This window comes from Pseudomicrostroma glucosiphilum, assembly GCF_003144135.1.
Source record: "Pseudomicrostroma glucosiphilum strain MCA 4718 unplaced genomic scaffold BCV69scaffold_9, whole genome shotgun sequence".
In the NCBI taxonomy this organism is placed as follows: domain Eukaryota; kingdom Fungi; phylum Basidiomycota; class Exobasidiomycetes; order Microstromatales; family Microstromataceae; genus Microstroma; species Microstroma glucosiphilum.
Window position 1 is genome coordinate 417,641 of NW_020289921.1, and position 16,173 is coordinate 433,813.

A 16,173-nucleotide genomic window follows, 5' to 3' on the forward strand; every position below is an offset into this window, starting at 1 on the left:
CCCACCCTCGTCGCATGAGTTTAGACGACCATGCACTGCAGGGGATCTTGGTCCTCCGAGAGCTTTTGGAGCGAGCGCTTATGCACATAGGAAGAGCTTACCGGATGCTTGAGGTGATGCGGAGGCGAAGGAGGCGAGAACAGGGAGCGGGGAGGCTACCTAAGATGGACATCCGCCGTTGAGCGGCAAGCTCGCTTCGCAGCTAGCATCAGCACACCACGCAGGACCCCCTGCTTCTATCTCGGCTGGTCATATATCGTCCATCATCTCATACCAGACTACAGATCACCCAGCCTGTCGTCCATCAACCTCCACGTCATCTCTAGTCAACACACTTTCCTCCACTACCCTCCTCTCCTCTTCACATTTCCTCCCATCTCATCCCTCCCTGTCATCCTGCCCTGTCAACGCCTCTCATACCTGTCCCTGTTCAATTGCCTCCGGTAGTTGCTCTGCTCTGCTCTGCTTTACCTCTGCTCTACTCCGCTCCCAATGTGGCGATCATCCTCTCCCTTTTCCCTCTTTTTCCTTTTTTCTCCCACTCTTCATGTCTCTCCCTGCTTCTCCTCTTCTTCTACGATGATTGATGAAGAACAAAGAATGAAATGAAGATATATACCACCATCATCGTTACCACCACGATCAAACACGGTGCGAGAGATTTGATCAAGCAAAAGAGCAGGAGGAATTCCTTCGAGTCGACTCGACTGGACTGGACTGGATTTCGGACTGAGCGTGTCGGCGAGAGAAGCCCAGAAGCCGGGGAGAGAGAGAGAGAGAGAGAGTGTGTTGTGGTAGGTATCTCTCTTTTCTTCACTTCACTTTCAGTTCATTCCGCGTCTCAAGAGCAGCGCAGCAGTCAGCAGTCAGCAGTCATCCCGACCCGGGTCAGACGAGAGAGTGTATGTGTACAATTCACCTGACCAAAAGGAAAGAGAAGTAGGTCAAGGCTGTGGAAAACAAGAAAAAAAAAATGGGCTGGCGTATAAGCATACAATTTAGGAAAGGAGAAAAGGCGGAAAAAGAGGGTGCGTGCGCACATTGTGGTAGGGTAGGGTAAGGAAGGGATAGACGATTATAGAGTGGAGGGAGGTGATGAGGTGATGAGGGATGGAGTGATCTGGAATGACATCGAGGCAGGTACTCTGGCATATCTCTCCCTTTTGAGGTACTCTTCACCTCGGCCGCTCAACAAAGGCCCGCAGCATTCAAATTCTCCCTCAGGAGAGCATCATTGACATCGCACAAGATCGCGCGAATCTGCTTCGTGGAAATAGCGACGGTGGTGTGGACATAGAGTAGTCTCTTGTTGTCACCACTTGCAACTACACTGCTCGTAGCATTAGCCGTAGCCATAGCAGCCGCAGATCCACAAGCAGCGCTCGCCCCGGGGGCAGTGGCGGCCGAAGCCGCCGCGTTAGCACGGGCTGTAGCGCTATCTGCAATGGCTCTGAACTTTTTTCTGAACCACCTCCAGACGTCTTCGTACTCATTTCGCCCCTTGTAGGACGTAAAGTGGTCCCTGACACGTATACCACTTTTGAGCTTGGCTTCGAGAAGGTCCATCTTGTTGAGGAAGAGGACGAGGGTGACATTCCTCAGCAAGGGGTTCTCTACGACTTGTTCAAAGAGGTCAAGAGAGTCTGCGAGCCTGTTGACGCGAGGGTCTTCGGTCAGATGTTGGTCAAAGGCTGAAAGGGGGGCAAGAAAGAGGATGGCACTGATACCGAGATCCTCCATGTAGGAAGACCACACGTGGCGCTGTGAGACGCTTCCGCCGACGTCGTAGACGCGCACCTTGTTCGATTGGTCGATAGTGAAAACCTCTTCGGTAACGCCTACTGTGCGCACCCTGGCGTGTAGCACATCTTGATCTGTTGGCTGGTAGTCGACCGAGGCAATGCGGTCGAGATTCTCCAAGAAGTAGACGGTCGAATCGCTTGCTCCAGAATTCAGGATAGAGGGGTTCTGCTGGCGCAGCTGCTGAGCGAAGGGCTCGTTCCAGAGGCTCCTGATCGTTTCTTTGCACGCAAGGAGGAGGCTGGTAGTCTCTGAAGTGGGAGGCAGGACACAGGAATTGGCGCTAGAGGCCAAACCCTCTTGCTCTCTCTCACTTCGAGCACCTCCGAAAGCACGATGAGAAGAGACTCTCCTGAGCCGCGAGGTAATAGTCCTTTGGCTATTCGTTGAGCTCGCGATTGACATCCGGTCTGAATCAAACCTCCCAGGCGAGATGCTTCGGAGCTTCGAGGTCCACCCCGCAAGCAGGAAGAGGTCGTTGCCCTTGGTCGTGTTGAGCTTGAAAGAAGCGGCATCCTTTCGAGGAGCCCAAAGGGGAGTGACGGGTACGCTTCGGCTATCGGCTGGTAGAGGCGCAGTCTCACCAAGAGCGCCAAGCTCAGTACGTAGAGAGGACTCTAGACCAAGCAGAGGCGCTAGTCTAAGACGAACAAGGAAAGCGGCATTCTTGCCCGCCGATGTTGCAGGAGGAGCAGTAGACGGTACGGTCAGAGGGGCTGTCGAAGTGCTGCCTTTCGACTCCAGGTGACGCTTTGAAGTGGAAGATGGCGCTGGTGACGACACGGTGGCGGGTCTGGTGGGTAGCTCTATGCGTCTCTCATCAGCTTGGGAGGCTTCAAATATCTCTAGGAGTACTCTGACGGCGGTGATGAGATTGAGTTGTATGATGGCGCGCCATGATGCACGCTCTGCTTGATAGGCGGTAGGATTGTATAGTAGTCGCATCTGCTTGAGGATAGTAGTCTGAGGAGCCAAAGGGGCGAGAAGGAGCATCAATCAGCTGGGAGATCAGATAGAGCAGGAGAATTGTTATTGACCCACCTTGCCCGCCTCAGCCTGTCCGAGTAGCAAGATCTGCTTCTCCTCATCCCTCGCCCTCCTCGCTCGCGCCCCGTCCTCTTTGAGGGACTTGTCAATACATTCCGACCTCTTCTTTGCCTCTCTTTCTTCCTTCAACCTCTGCGTCTTCTCCCTCGGGGTCTCTGATCGAGGCGGCGCAAGGTAGAACGATATGGGGTCGAAGTGATTTTGTTGCAAGAGACTGAAGCGCTGTGGCTGAGGAGCTGCGGTATGGCTTCTACGACGAGGGGAGAAGTAGGAGGGTGGGGCAATGGGAGAAGGGGCGGGGAGGAAGCTGCTGGAGGGTGAGGCCTGGTGGAAGAGCTTGAAGGTCATGATGTTCATTGCAAGAGGCAGTTGTCGATTTGTTGTTCTACTGTGGGTATGCTATGGGCAGGGGAGATTGGGTACTTTGTAATCTAGTGGGAGGCAGAGGTGGCGATGGTATCCGACGGGCCGAAGTGTGATTGTGGAAAGCGCATATCGGAGGGAGAATGGGAAGAAGGTGAAGCGAGGCGAGGTGAGGCAGAGATGATCATCGTCCTTACGCCTTACCCTTCTTCCTCGGCGGATGCAGGGCGCAGCGGATGTTCATTGCTCTTGGTGCCGCGTGGGAGCGTGACTGGGTACAGGACGAGGTGGATTGCGCTTGTCCCTGCGTGCTGATGAGGTCATTCCTCTACCACCCTCCAGACTCTTGGCTCAGCGTCCTCCCCCCCCCTCTCCCCTGCTGCCTTGCCCACCTCACATCGTTGATGTTGCTCTTTTGCTCCTGGAAAGGCCGAGATGAAAAACTGCGGGTGTAAAGTGGGTCCCTTTGCTCCTGATCGACGCCCACGCAGGGGCAAAACCAATTACGCAACGCACTTAACCAAGTTCCCTCCCGCTCATCACACGACCAAACCCTTCACCCCTTCTAGCGGGCCGAGATTTCAATCGAGGGTAGTTGGAGATGCAAGAGCAGTCCGGCACGCGTCCTCCGATAGGCGTGCTGGTGCGCTGCAGTGTTTCATTGCCGACCGCTCGCGAGGGCAAACACGACATGCTTACACAGTCAGAAGGACAATGCCGCCAAAGTCGCCCTTCTTCTCCAGCTCCTCCTCCTCGGCTTCAATTTCCAAATGCTCCAGCTGATGTGTCCAAGAAGGTGGCATCACCGTTCCCTGTCCTGATGAAGCGCCCCCAAAGTCGGCAGAAGAGCGGCGCCGACCACCGAGGTTGGACTGACTGCCCACCTTGCGACTGCTTCCGAGACCACCTCCGCCAGACGACAATCCTCTTATGCCACCATCTGAGCCACTAGGCACACCGGAAAGTGAAGGCCGACGAGGCCTTGGTCCAGACGCTCCGACACCTGCTGTCCCTCCAGCGAGGTGGGAAGTCTGCCAAGCAGAGGCACCGAATCCACTCTGGCCAGCAAAGCCGCTCTGACCAGCAAATCCAGAGGCATTGCCAAATGCTGGCGTTTCCATAAGCCATTCCTCTTGGTGAGATCCTCGAGTACCACTACCTGCAGCCTGAAGTCCGCTCATCCCAGCACCAGGACCGACATCATTGAGGCTGCTCCAGGCAGTAGCTCTGCCGATGTGAATCAGGATTCTCCTGAGCTGAGGCCAGGACAGGCCAAACTTGACACAGAGCTCGTCTTCACAGTGTGTTCCGTCGAGGTACTCGGGCAATTCAGGTGGTATGAACATGCCACCATTGGGAGCACCGTGTGCGGATGACGCAAAGTACTGGGAATCTCTTCTTTGACCCCTTGCTGTTGTGGGAGTGTCTGGGTACTGATATGCGGACGGAGTAAGGGTAATTCCTGAACCCCAGAAGCCGCTTCGATTGGCTTGATCGTCGCCTCCGCTGCCGGAAGACAGCAGGATTGACTTGGATGGTCGCGTGCCCGAAGCATGACTCTTGACTTCCTCCTTTCTGCCCGGATCCTCAAAGGCGGCATTTGCAGCATCGGCGACTGTCGTCGTGGGGTGACGTACTGGGGTATGAGGACGCTTGGACCTCTTGTTGACTGGAACAACCGGATGTTGCTGTTGCTTCTGTGTGCTTTGCGATGCAGACGTGGTGGTCGTCGAAGGACCAGTAATGGTGCGTAGCGATGCGGCCTCTGAGGCTTGGCGAGCCGAGGCAGGCGGTCGCTCTGGTGTGGACAGTGAGGCGTTGAGACCATTCGATTCTGCTGCAAGTAGCTGGGTGTCTTTCGAAGCAAAGCTCGCCTTGTCATAGCTCTCCAAAGTCCCAAACCGCTTACCGAGAGAGCCTTTGCCTTTTGTATCCATCCGCTCGGCCGGCCCCAGTCCTGATCGTAGGGCCGGTGGCTCTCGCAGTAGGATCCCAGAGACCTCTGGAAACTCTCCAGGACTCCGCACAACGCCGCCGAGGCTATCAAGCCCACCGATCAGGAAAGGATATCGATGTACCCTCTTGACGAAGCCCTTGATGATACCAAATGTCACGAATCGCCTCACATCGATGCCCAGCGACTCGACGTCTCTGTCCTCGATCCAGGCATCAAGGATGACACCGGGGCGAAGAGCTGTGTACAGGCTGAGCAAGGTTGGCCAAGCGGGTATGACGTGACCAGGACGGGTAACGTAGGGACCACACTCTGCTTGAATAGCAGGGTCATCGGCCATGGCAGCAATGGCAGGGCGGAGTGTGTAGATGTTGAAGAATTGGAAGATGTCGACCATCAGCACACATCCATAGTAAAGCAAATGCTCCATGCATTGTCTCGTCAGCTCCAGATCAGCATCTGCCAGCTGAGCGATCCGTTTTACGTGACTGATACCATTGATGAAGGGGTACACCCTCGCCATTGTCAGATCCCAGTTCGAGGAGTCGCCGCCGGCTCGTCTGCCTAGATCCAGCAGGGAGACGGGTACATCCCAGTCGCTGACGGGAGGTGGATTCGGGTAGGTTGGGAAGAGCTTCAGGTTGATAGCGTCTCTGACCGTCCTTCCCAGACCATGAGGTGCTTCACGTTGACCCAATCGCGGCAGTACGGGTCTGGCCACCAAGGGAAGATGATCCTCGCTCGCCTGAGCCGTGCTTCCTGACTCCTGTATCACCCGCAGTGAAGCAAGAGATGAGCTGAGGTCGGCCATCACCCCATGATCGCTCGACTGTGACAACCCGTCGGGAGCGCTCCAATGTCGTGTCACCGGGGCGGTCTTCCCGTTGGCTCGGGAAGAAGTAGATGCGATGCTTGCTTTGCGGGAAGAAACCTCCTCTGCCTCGGTACCGTCCGACGGTCTCCTAGAGTTGGTAGCGCTAGCTGAGGCTTCGTTGACCGCGATCGTTGACGTGGTCTTGCTTCTCGAGGGCATTGGCCTCCTAATTTCAGCAGCAATCGAGGCGCCGTTGATACTGCCGGTCGCGGATGAACGCCTGGAAGAGACCAAATCGATGAAATTCGAATCTGGCGGCGGGGAAGTCAGTGGAGCAGTCGACAAAGTTGTGGGTGGAAGAGGTGAAGGCGCTGGAATACCCTCGCTGGGAGTTGAGACCGGAGGTAGTGGCGACATCTGTAGATTAAGGTCTAACCTTGCCGCCTCCAAAGCTCCTTCAGCATCCTTCGGATCGATTTGATCCTTCTCCTCCAATTGCGCATTCTTTGCGGGGTCGAGAGAGCTCTCTGCCGTGTTCGAGAGACCACGAGCAGCCTCCATCTGTCGCTTCACAGAGTTCTTGCGACTCAAAGACATGGACTGAGACCACGAGCGAGGGCCCCTGAAGCTAGGTAGTTGACTGTCAGAGCCAAGACGTCCTGGCCTGCTCTCATAATTGACGGAATGGCCTTCGGGAAGGGGGACGAAGGCCTCGCAGTAGGTATTGAGGTCCTGAAATAATTGTTCGACCACGTCGTACATCCTCATCTGAGATTTTGGCGATGAGAGGAAGGACGATGACTCCTGAGGAAGATGTAAAGGTGAGAAGGGTGGACGTAAGACTGAGCTCATCTCGCACGTCTATGCCCAGCTCTCGTGCCTCGCCAACCCACCTCAAGTCCTTTCAGCGAGCGAGCGCACTTTCGTATCACGGGCTCATAGCTCTTTACATCGGCCTTTCCATCAAATACGAATGCCAGGTTGAAAATGAAGGTGTTCCTTTCGTACTTTGCAGAGTCTTGCAAGAGGACAGGATGGGAAACGACCTTGTAGTGCCGAGGCGGCGCGGCGGTGCTGCCTTTGCTAGGTCGATGAGGAGACTTGCCAGTCCGACTGGCCGACCTGCCTGACTGTTCTCTTGGACGACTTCTTGAGCGATTTTGACTGCGTGAGCTCTTGGGATCACTAGACCCACTGCGAGCGGTACAGGTGATCAGCCTTCCACACAGTGATGCCTTGGGGATGAGGTAGTCGCTGAGAGTGTCAAAGTCAAAGAGGGGTTCATGGTGGAGGAGTGGCGACCAAGATGGCCCCTGTCCCTCTTCGCCCTCCTTTTGCCTCTGTTTGCCTTTGCTGGAACTAGCTCTCCTGCCCTTGGCTCTCTTATCGCCCACCTCTTCCGCAGTGACGCTGCCTTCTGGGACCTGATAGACGACCTTGGGCCCCTCGGTAGGGTGGAAGATGGTGAAGAAGAGGGCCAGAATCCGTGGCAAGAATTGTTCGTCTAATACCGGAGGTGGTTCCGACGACGAGGAAGAGGATGATGTGGATGCGAAGGATCTGGCGTCATCGTCGTCGTCCTGCTCCCGAAGGAGGCTCTCATCGAGGTGGGGGAGGTTGGCGGAGCGGGCTTCCTGTCCCGGGGCAAATTCGTCCGGACGGCGCGAAGGCATCGAGCCGCAGGAGGCTCCGATGCCTGGTACGCAAAAAGGAGCACTCTTCCTAAGGCTGCGTCGAGGTGATGCAGAGTAGTCCAGGGATGATATCGAAGCAAGGCAAGAGGCAGCAAGCACAGGATGACCACCACGCCCGGCTGCAGTCCAAGTCCGACTCCACTTCCGTTGCCTGTTCACTCAGACCTTCCTGGCCGATGTTCCCACGCCCCGCTTCCTCGAGGCTACCTTTTGCCAATCTCTTGTCTTCCCGTCAAAAGGCAACGGTATCCTCCTCGGGCTTGGCCATCGATGAGCGAGGAAGGATGGCCGCCGCCGCCCCAGAGGAGAGTGGGACAGCAGCGAGCCCAGCCTCTGTTCCTAGAAGCTACCGATGAGCTCCGAAGACAGTGCTCAGGTGAGTCGGTACTGGGAGCTTCGCAAGGCCCGGGTAAACGCTAAACATCACACTTCTCCCCACTGTAGCGCTTGCCATGGGTCAGATGGTCCACCCTATGACCTTTACGCTCATGGACTCGATGACCTGCATATCGATCTCGGATCCAAGGATGGACTCGGGCATATACCCCACGCCTCAACACCTCATACCCGAGTCAGACAGAATCCCCCGCGATGACCTGCCAAGGTTCGATCCTCAGAGGCCTCTCACAGTGGCAGATTTGGTGTGGATCATGGATCGTCTCACGGCTTGCGAGGTGAGCCAGTCATCGCCCTTGCCGGGATCACCTCTGCCCCTGCTGAATCTTGACCGTCTCGCTCCCTCTTATATCTCACTGTCAGGTCGCCTTTCACGATTCTGCCCCTCTATCTCAGACTCTCTTCACCTGCTTACTGTACCACTCCGTCGAAGAAATGGGAGGACTGAGCGGCACAAGCACTTTGACGTCAGTAGAAGAGCCGCATGAGGCCTTCACCAGGTTCGTTCTGCGGGCCTACCTCGTAGCGACTATCAAATGCTTCGGACTTGCCTGGCAGGAGCTGATCAAGGGCAACATCATCGACGGAGAAGACGCCATCACCGACACTTGCAACCTCTCACTGCTCGACGACTTTCCCGTTGAAAGGGCTATAGATGAGCTAGAGGCGGTCATTGCATGGGTCCAACATATCAGGATGCGTCTTCCGAGAGAACAGCGACCTGGAATGGAAGGGCTCCTCCGCAGGCTCAACATCAGAGGTGTGAGTGAATGGCTACGACTCTGTACTGCCGTGCTCAAGGACACTGACAATGTATCACTTTTACCTCATCGCAGGACATTCTCACTGCCCTGACCGTATTTTCTGCTGCTTTGAGCTCTGACAAGGGCAGTCTCGGAGCAGATCCAACTGGCAAGAGCTTTTCATCGATCTATACCCGCCTGCGCCATCTCGGTATTCAGGTCTCAGAGCAGATTGGCAAGCTGACTCTGTGTGATGTCGATCTCAAAAGTGCTCCTTCCTTGGAAGCAGCCTCCGTCTTCGATCCCTCGTACTCTCGCCGGCTTCAAAATGCGGGTGGCATACCGCCACGGCCTGTAGAACTACCATCGAAAGAAGCTGTCGTCAAGTTCTGGCAGTCGAAAACGACCGGATGGTCTCAGGCCGCCGGCATATACCGCATGATGGTCATGGGTACCGGTAACAAGTGGGAAGAGCTGACTGCCTTTACGGGAGTCATGGGCACACTAGCTCTGGAGCAGCCGTCTTCTGCACACTTCCGGTCTCTCCTTCAGGTGAGCTCACAGCACAATGAAAGCGAGTAGCCGTCACTATTCTCTGCAGTATCTGATGGAATGCTTCCCTTCTTCTCCCACATGTCGCAGTCATGCCTCTGTCCACCGCCGAAGCCGCAGCCCGAGCTGCTCGCGGACTTCTGGAGCGCCTTCACTGGCAAGCCTCCCTACATTTTCACTCGAGCCCTGCTCGGTCTCGAGCATCTCCTCGCCCAACCAATCTCCGGGAGAGGTGGCTCTGATTTTTCCTCGTCGTCCGATCCGATTGTAGACGCGCAATCCGTCGAATGGTGGCTGCAAAAGGGAGAGGGTCTGCTAGCCAACTTCCTACTCAACTGTATGACCAACCACTCGCGGGCGAGGCGTATGATTGGCAAAAGCTACGTAGAGTGGAGGCAGTGGTCCTCTGGCGGCGCAACAATTCGAGACCAGCTCGCCACAGGCGCAATAGGTGACAGTCCGCGGGCCGAAGAGGTCTGGACAGTCTTCAGTGGACTTGTCAAAGCCATAGAGGAGCAGACGATGGAGATGGCTTGCTGGCTCACCATGTCCGGTTTCGATCTTGAGCTCTACGCACCAGAGGAGCGTCCGATTGCCTACTGGCTGGCGATGAGGACCTCCGGCGAGGTAGACGAGAAGCGTAGTTCTGGATCGTGCGACGACGCGGAGAGCTCCTGGCGCACAAAATGCTTTGCCTTGTGGGGAACTCTGGCCTCTCTCGATAGCTCGACGCCGAAAGAGAGAGCGGAACGTCGACCTCACTGGGTCCTCACCGCTGCGCACCGCGAGGCCACCTTCAAGCGACGCTTCAAGTGGCTGCGACATCCCACCTTCACACCTGACGGAGAGAGGCAAGATCCAAATTTCGAGCTAGATTCCCTCTGGGACGGCTGGGAGAAGACGGTCGAGCTCGCAAGTACAGAAGAGGCAAAGGCTGAGGCGCGTGCTGGGCTTGCAGAGCAGGTGCGCCAGGTCAGGGAAGCAGTGAGAGCGAGGACGCGAGAGATAGAGAAGGACAAGCGTTGGGCGCTCTGTCGTACCGAAGCGCAATTGGTGAGTTGCGCCTGATGAGGTGGTCTTTCTACGGCTGCCAATTGGTGTGGGCCAGTCCTGACCATCGCCTTTCTCCTCTCGCTCGCCTCCCTCGTACATCTCGATGACGGCAGCTCAACACGCGCCTCTTGTCGACCATCGAGACCATCGCGGCTCACCTAGGCGTGGATGATCAAGCTCAAGGCACGGGAGACAGTGGAAAGAAGGAGGAGGAGAGGAAAGAAAGTTCCCTGGTTCCACACCCTTGGTTTCCTCTGATTCTGCCCGCTCCTGCGCCCGCGTAGAAGGCACGGCCCGCCTTCAGAAGGATTTGATAGAGGTGAGGAGCCACCACAATGTCGGGGTCACAAGTTGTCGTATCCGGAACTGTCCACTGTCACTTTATGTCCTCATCAATTTGGTCGCCTGGTCCTCTTTTAGTGCTAGTCAGAGAGGCATTAACAGGAGAAAACAAAAAGGTGTTATTCTGCTACCGTGGATCTGAGAGGGACGACGACGTCGTAATGCGGCCAGAACGAAACATTGCAATGGGGCGCTTGTCCTCTCTTTTCTCTTCTGGCTGCTGCATTTCGTCTGACGGCATCGCATCCCATCCTCCCTCAGTCCTCCCCTTCCTCTCCTTCGACCCCATCGCGCGTCCACTCTTCCTCTCCATCCCTCCCCGTCAACCCAGGGATCATATCCCACCCACCTACCTTGAGCACTAATGCTCCTCCAGCTCCACCCCTCGCACTGCGCTTGGCCGTCTTCTTGATATAGCCCAGTAGAGCGAGGCTGGAGAGGGCGAGGGCGAAGCGCGCTTGTAGCGAGGGTGAGAGGGCGCTTGCGTCTGTGCCTTGCTCGGTGGAAGTAGTGCCGGGAGTTTCGAGGGCAGATTTGCGCTTTCTGCTGGAGGGAGTGCTCGTGCTCGAGCTGCCGTTGCGGTGAGTCTCATCCCCATTGGAGCGCGTTTGCTGCTGCTGCTGCAGGGAGCACCAAGCGTGGAACCAGTCAACCACCTCGATCAGTCTGCCCTTTACGCCCGTGCCTGCTCCGCCCGCCTCGCGCAGCAGGTTGAACGCGGTGCTCAGGTCCGTCTGCGCTCGTTTCCCGTGGACGAGAGGCGCAAGTTGTTCTACGACACGAGTCTTGACGCCAGAAGAGGGTAATGGCGAATCAGCCTTGGCAGAGGTGAGAAAGTGTGCCAGATAGACTTCTGGACGCGCGAGAGCCAGACTGAGATTCTGACGCGGCGAAGGGCTCAGCAGCGATTCGAGGGTGGCCGTAAAGTCTTCGCCGGCGGCCTCTTCCGAAGCGTCAGAGGAAAGAGCCGAGGCAGAGGCAGATGTGGGAAAGAGCGACGTGTGGGGAGGATTACCGAGCAGGAGTGATCTGCGAACATCCGACAGAAGGTCCAGAGTATCAGCATCGACCTGCAGGGCCAGCAATCGACCGGCTTTCGTCTGAGACTCACCTGACCTCTGCTCCGACCCAATCAGCACACTCCTTTCGAAAAGCTCTCAGCCCTTCCTCGGTCCTGAGCTTCCTCTGCACGATCTTCACCCTCTCTTCTTCACTAGCAGCTACTTCAGAGGCATCACCAGAGGCGGGTACATCACCGACTTGATCTCGGAAGATTTTCAGACTCTGCTGAAGCGTCCTGATTTGCTCCAACATGCGCTCCTGCACCACTGTCGCCTCCGAGGTGGAGGCAGTGTTGACGGACGTCTCGCTGAGATCTGTGCCAGAAGAACTGGCCGTAAGTCCCTGTGCCCAGTCTTCTGCCTTGTCGAGCCAAGTGTCGAGGAAGGAGATGGACAGGCCACCCTCAGAGTCTGTCCTTCTCAGAGCTCTCAGCGAAGGCGCAAGCAGATCGCTGACCTTCTTGCGCAAAGGGGAGTCTTTCTCACTAGCGGATCGGTTCGCGAGAAGAGCGAAGCGAACTGACGTGATGGCCTGCTTGTGGATCGTAGAGGCGTCTCGATCCAAGGCCGATGCTGGAGCATGATCCCCAAGATCTGCTAGCGGGAGAACGATTTCCGCAAGCATACTCAGACCGATTTCTTTATCGCCCCATAGCAGCGCTTGATCCCTCCGAAACATGGAAGAACAATGTTGCAGTAGAAAACCGTCATCCATCAGCAGCTTGCGCAAAGCCCTTCCATTATTCAGGCCCTCCGGCAGGACAGCGAGATCGGGTGTATCGCTGTCTGCCTCTCCTCGGAGCGCGCGAATCATATGGGTCCGAAGAGACACGAAGAAGGCAGGTGAGAAATCCGCAGGAGAAAAGTCTGCAAGCGTGCGAGGTGAGCCCGAAGTGGTCGAAAGAAAGGCCGACAGGTGATCGTGGGTGTAGTGATACTGGAGCGCAAGTGTCAGCCACCTGTTCAGAAGCAGAAGTTCTCCGGCAGCCGTTGTGGCTGACATCGTGGACGCAGCAGCATGCTGCAGCGCATACTTCAGACACTGACTCGGCAAGCAAGGACATACGTCGGCCTGCTTGCTCCAGCTCGCAGAAGAGGGCCAGAAGAGGTCACAAAGCAGCTCCTGTGCTCCTGAAGCTCGCCCCGTGACTGGACTCGTGAGCCTGCTGACATCGAGGCATCGCCTCTCACTGGTGTCTAGTGAGTCGATGCTCGCGGGACCTATGCTTGACTGCAGAAGAATTGCGAGCCTGGGCACTTTGGACGTGCTCGAGGCTGGCAGGTTGACCAAGTACGACAGGGTCGAAAAGAGGGGCGATGAGGCAGGAGGCAGCGAGGGCAGGACAAGCAGAAGCTTAGGTGACGTCTCTACGATGAACGAAGCAGACGGCAGAAGGGCGTTCAGCGGCTTTTAACTTTGCGTAGATCTGTCTCTTTTACTCACCAAGTTGTTCGTATGCTGCCCTCATCTGCTGCCATGCTGCCATTGCTCCTCGCTGCGAGGACTGCCTCCCTTCTCCTGCTTCCCCAGCCATCTCGTGCATCCATTTCTGGCAGCAGGTCTCGATGACGACTCCCACAGCCCCAGAGCTTGCCTCTTCTGCGCTCAAGACCGCCGTGATCACTCGTCTGGATGTTCTGTGGGCGGCTCTGAGCTTTGCCGTGAGAATGTGGAAGGTTGAGGAATCGGGCAGAGCAGCTTCGACTGCCGCCATAGGAATGGTTGTGCGTCTTGCGAGTCTGGGCAGCGAGTGCTCTGAGCTGTCTAGTCCATCAAGCCAAACTTGAGCCTCCTGTATGAGAGGCAGACAGCCTTCGTCCAAGGCCTGTCGGATGCGCTCGTCCAGGCAGCGCTTTGCCAGAATGTATGCGCTGCGACGTGCCTCTGCGGATCGTGTGGTCTGCTCCCATGACCGCAGACGAGGAAATGCAGAGAGGGGAGGGTCGGAATAGGTGACGTCTTGATCATCTCTCCTCGCAATCGACCTTGCAATGCGGGCTTTGGGCTTGCACTTGATGACGGTGGTGGGATGTGAGAAGGAGGCGAGTGTGCGGGAAGCTCCCCGTGCGCTTGTCTCTGGATGGTACTCCTCATCGTCAGAGCCATAGGGGTCGGGACTGGCTGCTATGCGCTGCCTCTTTCGAGGTGAGGCTGCGGCCATGTTGGTGGGAACCGTCTAGCCTCTGCTGTTCCCTCGGACGATGATCGTCTCTGGCGGTGTGTTGGTGTTGGTGAGTCTGTGCAGTGTTGCACTTTCGGAAGGAAGCGAAGGTGCGGCACTCAGCGCTTGGCCGATGCATTTAATCTCCGACGCCACACTCGATCGTGACAGGCGTCACCCTCGTCTCTAGCGTCGAGGCGAGGACCTGAAGACTTGTTTTGGTGAAGCGTGACGTTCTGACGAGGAAGCCGTGAGATACTGTGTGTGCTCTGTGATACAAAGGATGCGAAGCTGAGTCTTATGAATCTTATGTAGTGAACGTCAGCCATACTACCTAATGGCGATAGGCTGCACCCGGGTCTGAACAATTCGCGCGCATCGAGCAACCCCGAGCCGTGCCGTGGCGCAGGATTGTATGACTGTATACAGTCGATATCGCAAGAGCCGGAGCTTTAAGTAGCAACAGGGATTGTAACGACATGCGACTGCTGAGGTCAATTCGTGCTCGGCGTCAGAGTCGTCGGCAGCGGAGTACTTGTCGGGAGAGGCTCCTGTGATCCACCGGATTGCATTGTACAGGGCAACTTGAGGTCCAAGCCAAATGTCACAATCAGACGCAAATGAAAGGCGTTCAGAAGCAAATTTTCAGAGTGCGGGTACGAGTGAAGAGAGTGACCGGAAGACTCGAACAACACCAACTGTAGGGTCACGAGCAGGGAAGACGAGGAGCACACAGTACAAGACGGTACGGAACGGAAGCTAGCGTCGGAGGCAAAGCTTCAAGTAGGCAAGCGCTGCCGGCGCTCTTGTTCACCTCTCGGACTCTACCACATTTGCAATCTACTCGATCTCGTCTGAATTCCCCAACCATGTCGGAGCAAAATTCTGGACAGGAATTGTCAAGAGGGTTAGAGGCGCCTACAGATACTCGCCCAGCGTACACGTTTTCCTTTGGGACTGCGAGAGCCACAGGTTCGATAGAGCAGGACATGAGGGGATACGTGAGCCTCGTCCCGGACGCTCTTCTTGAGGTCTGGTCAGAGGAGCAATACAACTCAACAGAGGACTCTGGAGCACGGTCTGTACGTCTCTTCGAAATGGCCTATCGCGCTGACAGTGGTACAGTGACCGAAGGTGCCGCAGAAGTAGAAGAGGAGATCAAGTATGTTGCCAGGAAGCGTCATTATCCCGGAATCTACGAGATGCAGACAAATACGGCCGTCGATCTTTCTGCAAAGGCGGTCATGGCTTCGACAGACGTACGCGAAGCATTCCGTGTCCTGGACGCTACTTCGCAGCAGCGCCTGAACAAACGTGAAACACGAGCAATTCTGCTGGAGGGAATCGACAGGCTCAACGCAGCAGTATGACGTGGTCTGGGTGCAGAGGCATCAGACTATGGTGGACTATTGAAGATCGAGAATCTTCCAATGACTTCGGTAATGTGGAAGACCAGAATGGCCGCAGATCGACTGCCACTGACAAAAAATTGCCTTCATTTGCTATGTGTAGGAGCTACCAGGAGAGGCTCCCGAGTCTCAAGTACAGCGAGCTTACCTGGTAGTTCCGCAATCGAGGAGTAAGGTCATGGAGAAAACATCTGCATCTCCGGGCGCACTCAAGGACGTCCTTGAGTTGTACTGGTCTAATGCCCTGTCCTTCGTAGACGTCAAGGCGGACAGCTCGGAGGATTTGATCGACCCGACTCTGTGGCAAAGCTTGCGCCATGTAGTGAGTTACAAAGGTATCACGATCTCGAATCAGGACTCGTCGATTGGCGCTGACGCCTAGTCCGGCTGGTCGACGACACAATCAGGGCACCATCTGCCAGCGTTGGGCTCCCACCTCCCACATCCACTTTGTGACCTGGTGTGGGAATTTAGTCCGGCTTTGGCTCGTCAACTCTACTCTCTATGGATGTTCTCGACCTTTTGATACCAAGGACACTAAGGACCAAGAAGAAATCATCAAGATTTTGCGTCTCGTGAATTTGGAGGAACACAGGTCCCAGCTGTGTGATCATTGGGATCTTGCGGCTGCAGTCAGACTCGACCTCAAACCCCAAACGATAAACCGTAGCGGCGTCACTAGCATCGACACCACGGGTCTGAGAGAGCTCGAGGTACGCTCTGCACCCTTTGGAAGCCGCACCGCAGTCTTCGTTGAAGAAGGTGAAGGAGACAAAAGAACGA

General features: G+C 56.0%; 4 protein-coding genes across 4 annotated transcripts; 1 reads left to right on the forward strand and 3 right to left on the reverse strand.

Moving 5' to 3' along the window:
• Positions 1-1,188: 1,188 nt before the first annotated feature.
• BCV69DRAFT_299793 (G-alpha-domain-containing protein) lies at positions 1,189-3,195 on the reverse strand (the record flags this gene model as incomplete). The annotated part of the gene is made up of 2 exons (XM_025494369.1): positions 1,189-2,763; positions 2,842-3,195. 2 exons carry the CDS (start codon positions 3,193-3,195, stop codon positions 1,189-1,191), a joined length of 1,929 nt encoding a protein of 642 aa, XP_025347203.1.
• Positions 3,196-3,905: 710 nt separating this feature from the next.
• Positions 3,906-7,651, reverse strand: BCV69DRAFT_277841 (NPR2-domain-containing protein; the record flags this gene model as incomplete). Its single annotated transcript, XM_025491171.1, has 2 exons — positions 3,906-6,782; positions 6,872-7,651. The coding sequence occupies 2 exons, from the start codon at positions 7,649-7,651 to the stop codon at positions 3,906-3,908; spliced, it is 3,657 nt and encodes a 1,218-aa protein (XP_025347204.1).
• Positions 7,652-7,868: 217 nt separating this feature from the next.
• Positions 7,869-10,961, forward strand: BCV69DRAFT_294302 (hypothetical protein). Its single transcript, XM_025493869.1, has 6 exons — positions 7,869-8,048; positions 8,117-8,346; positions 8,432-8,830; positions 8,905-9,363; positions 9,454-10,416; positions 10,530-10,961. The coding sequence occupies exons 1-6, from the start codon at positions 7,943-7,945 to the stop codon at positions 10,698-10,700; spliced, it is 2,328 nt and encodes a 775-aa protein (XP_025347205.1). The 5' UTR covers positions 7,869-7,942; the 3' UTR covers positions 10,701-10,961.
• Positions 10,962-11,015: 54 nt separating this feature from the next.
• On the reverse strand, positions 11,016-12,822 carry BCV69DRAFT_277843 (hypothetical protein; the record flags this gene model as incomplete). The annotated part of the gene is made up of 2 exons (XM_025491172.1): positions 11,016-11,787; positions 11,870-12,822. The coding sequence occupies 2 exons, from the start codon at positions 12,820-12,822 to the stop codon at positions 11,016-11,018; spliced, it is 1,725 nt and encodes a 574-aa protein (XP_025347206.1).
• Positions 12,823-16,173: the final 3,351 nt, after the last annotated feature.

Bases quoted from the DNA above. Each gene is read 5' to 3' on its own strand.
- BCV69DRAFT_294302 (XM_025493869.1), top strand. From the start codon at position 7,943: ATGAGCGAGGAAGGATGGCCGCCGCCGCCCCAGAGGAGAGTGGGACAG. The intron at 8,347-8,431 runs GTGAGCCAGTCA...TCTCACTGTCAG, and splicing joins ATCGTCTCACGGCTTGCGAG to GTCGCCTTTCACGATTCTGC. The intron at 10,417-10,529 runs GTGAGTTGCGCC...CGATGACGGCAG, and splicing joins GTCGTACCGAAGCGCAATTG to CTCAACACGCGCCTCTTGTC.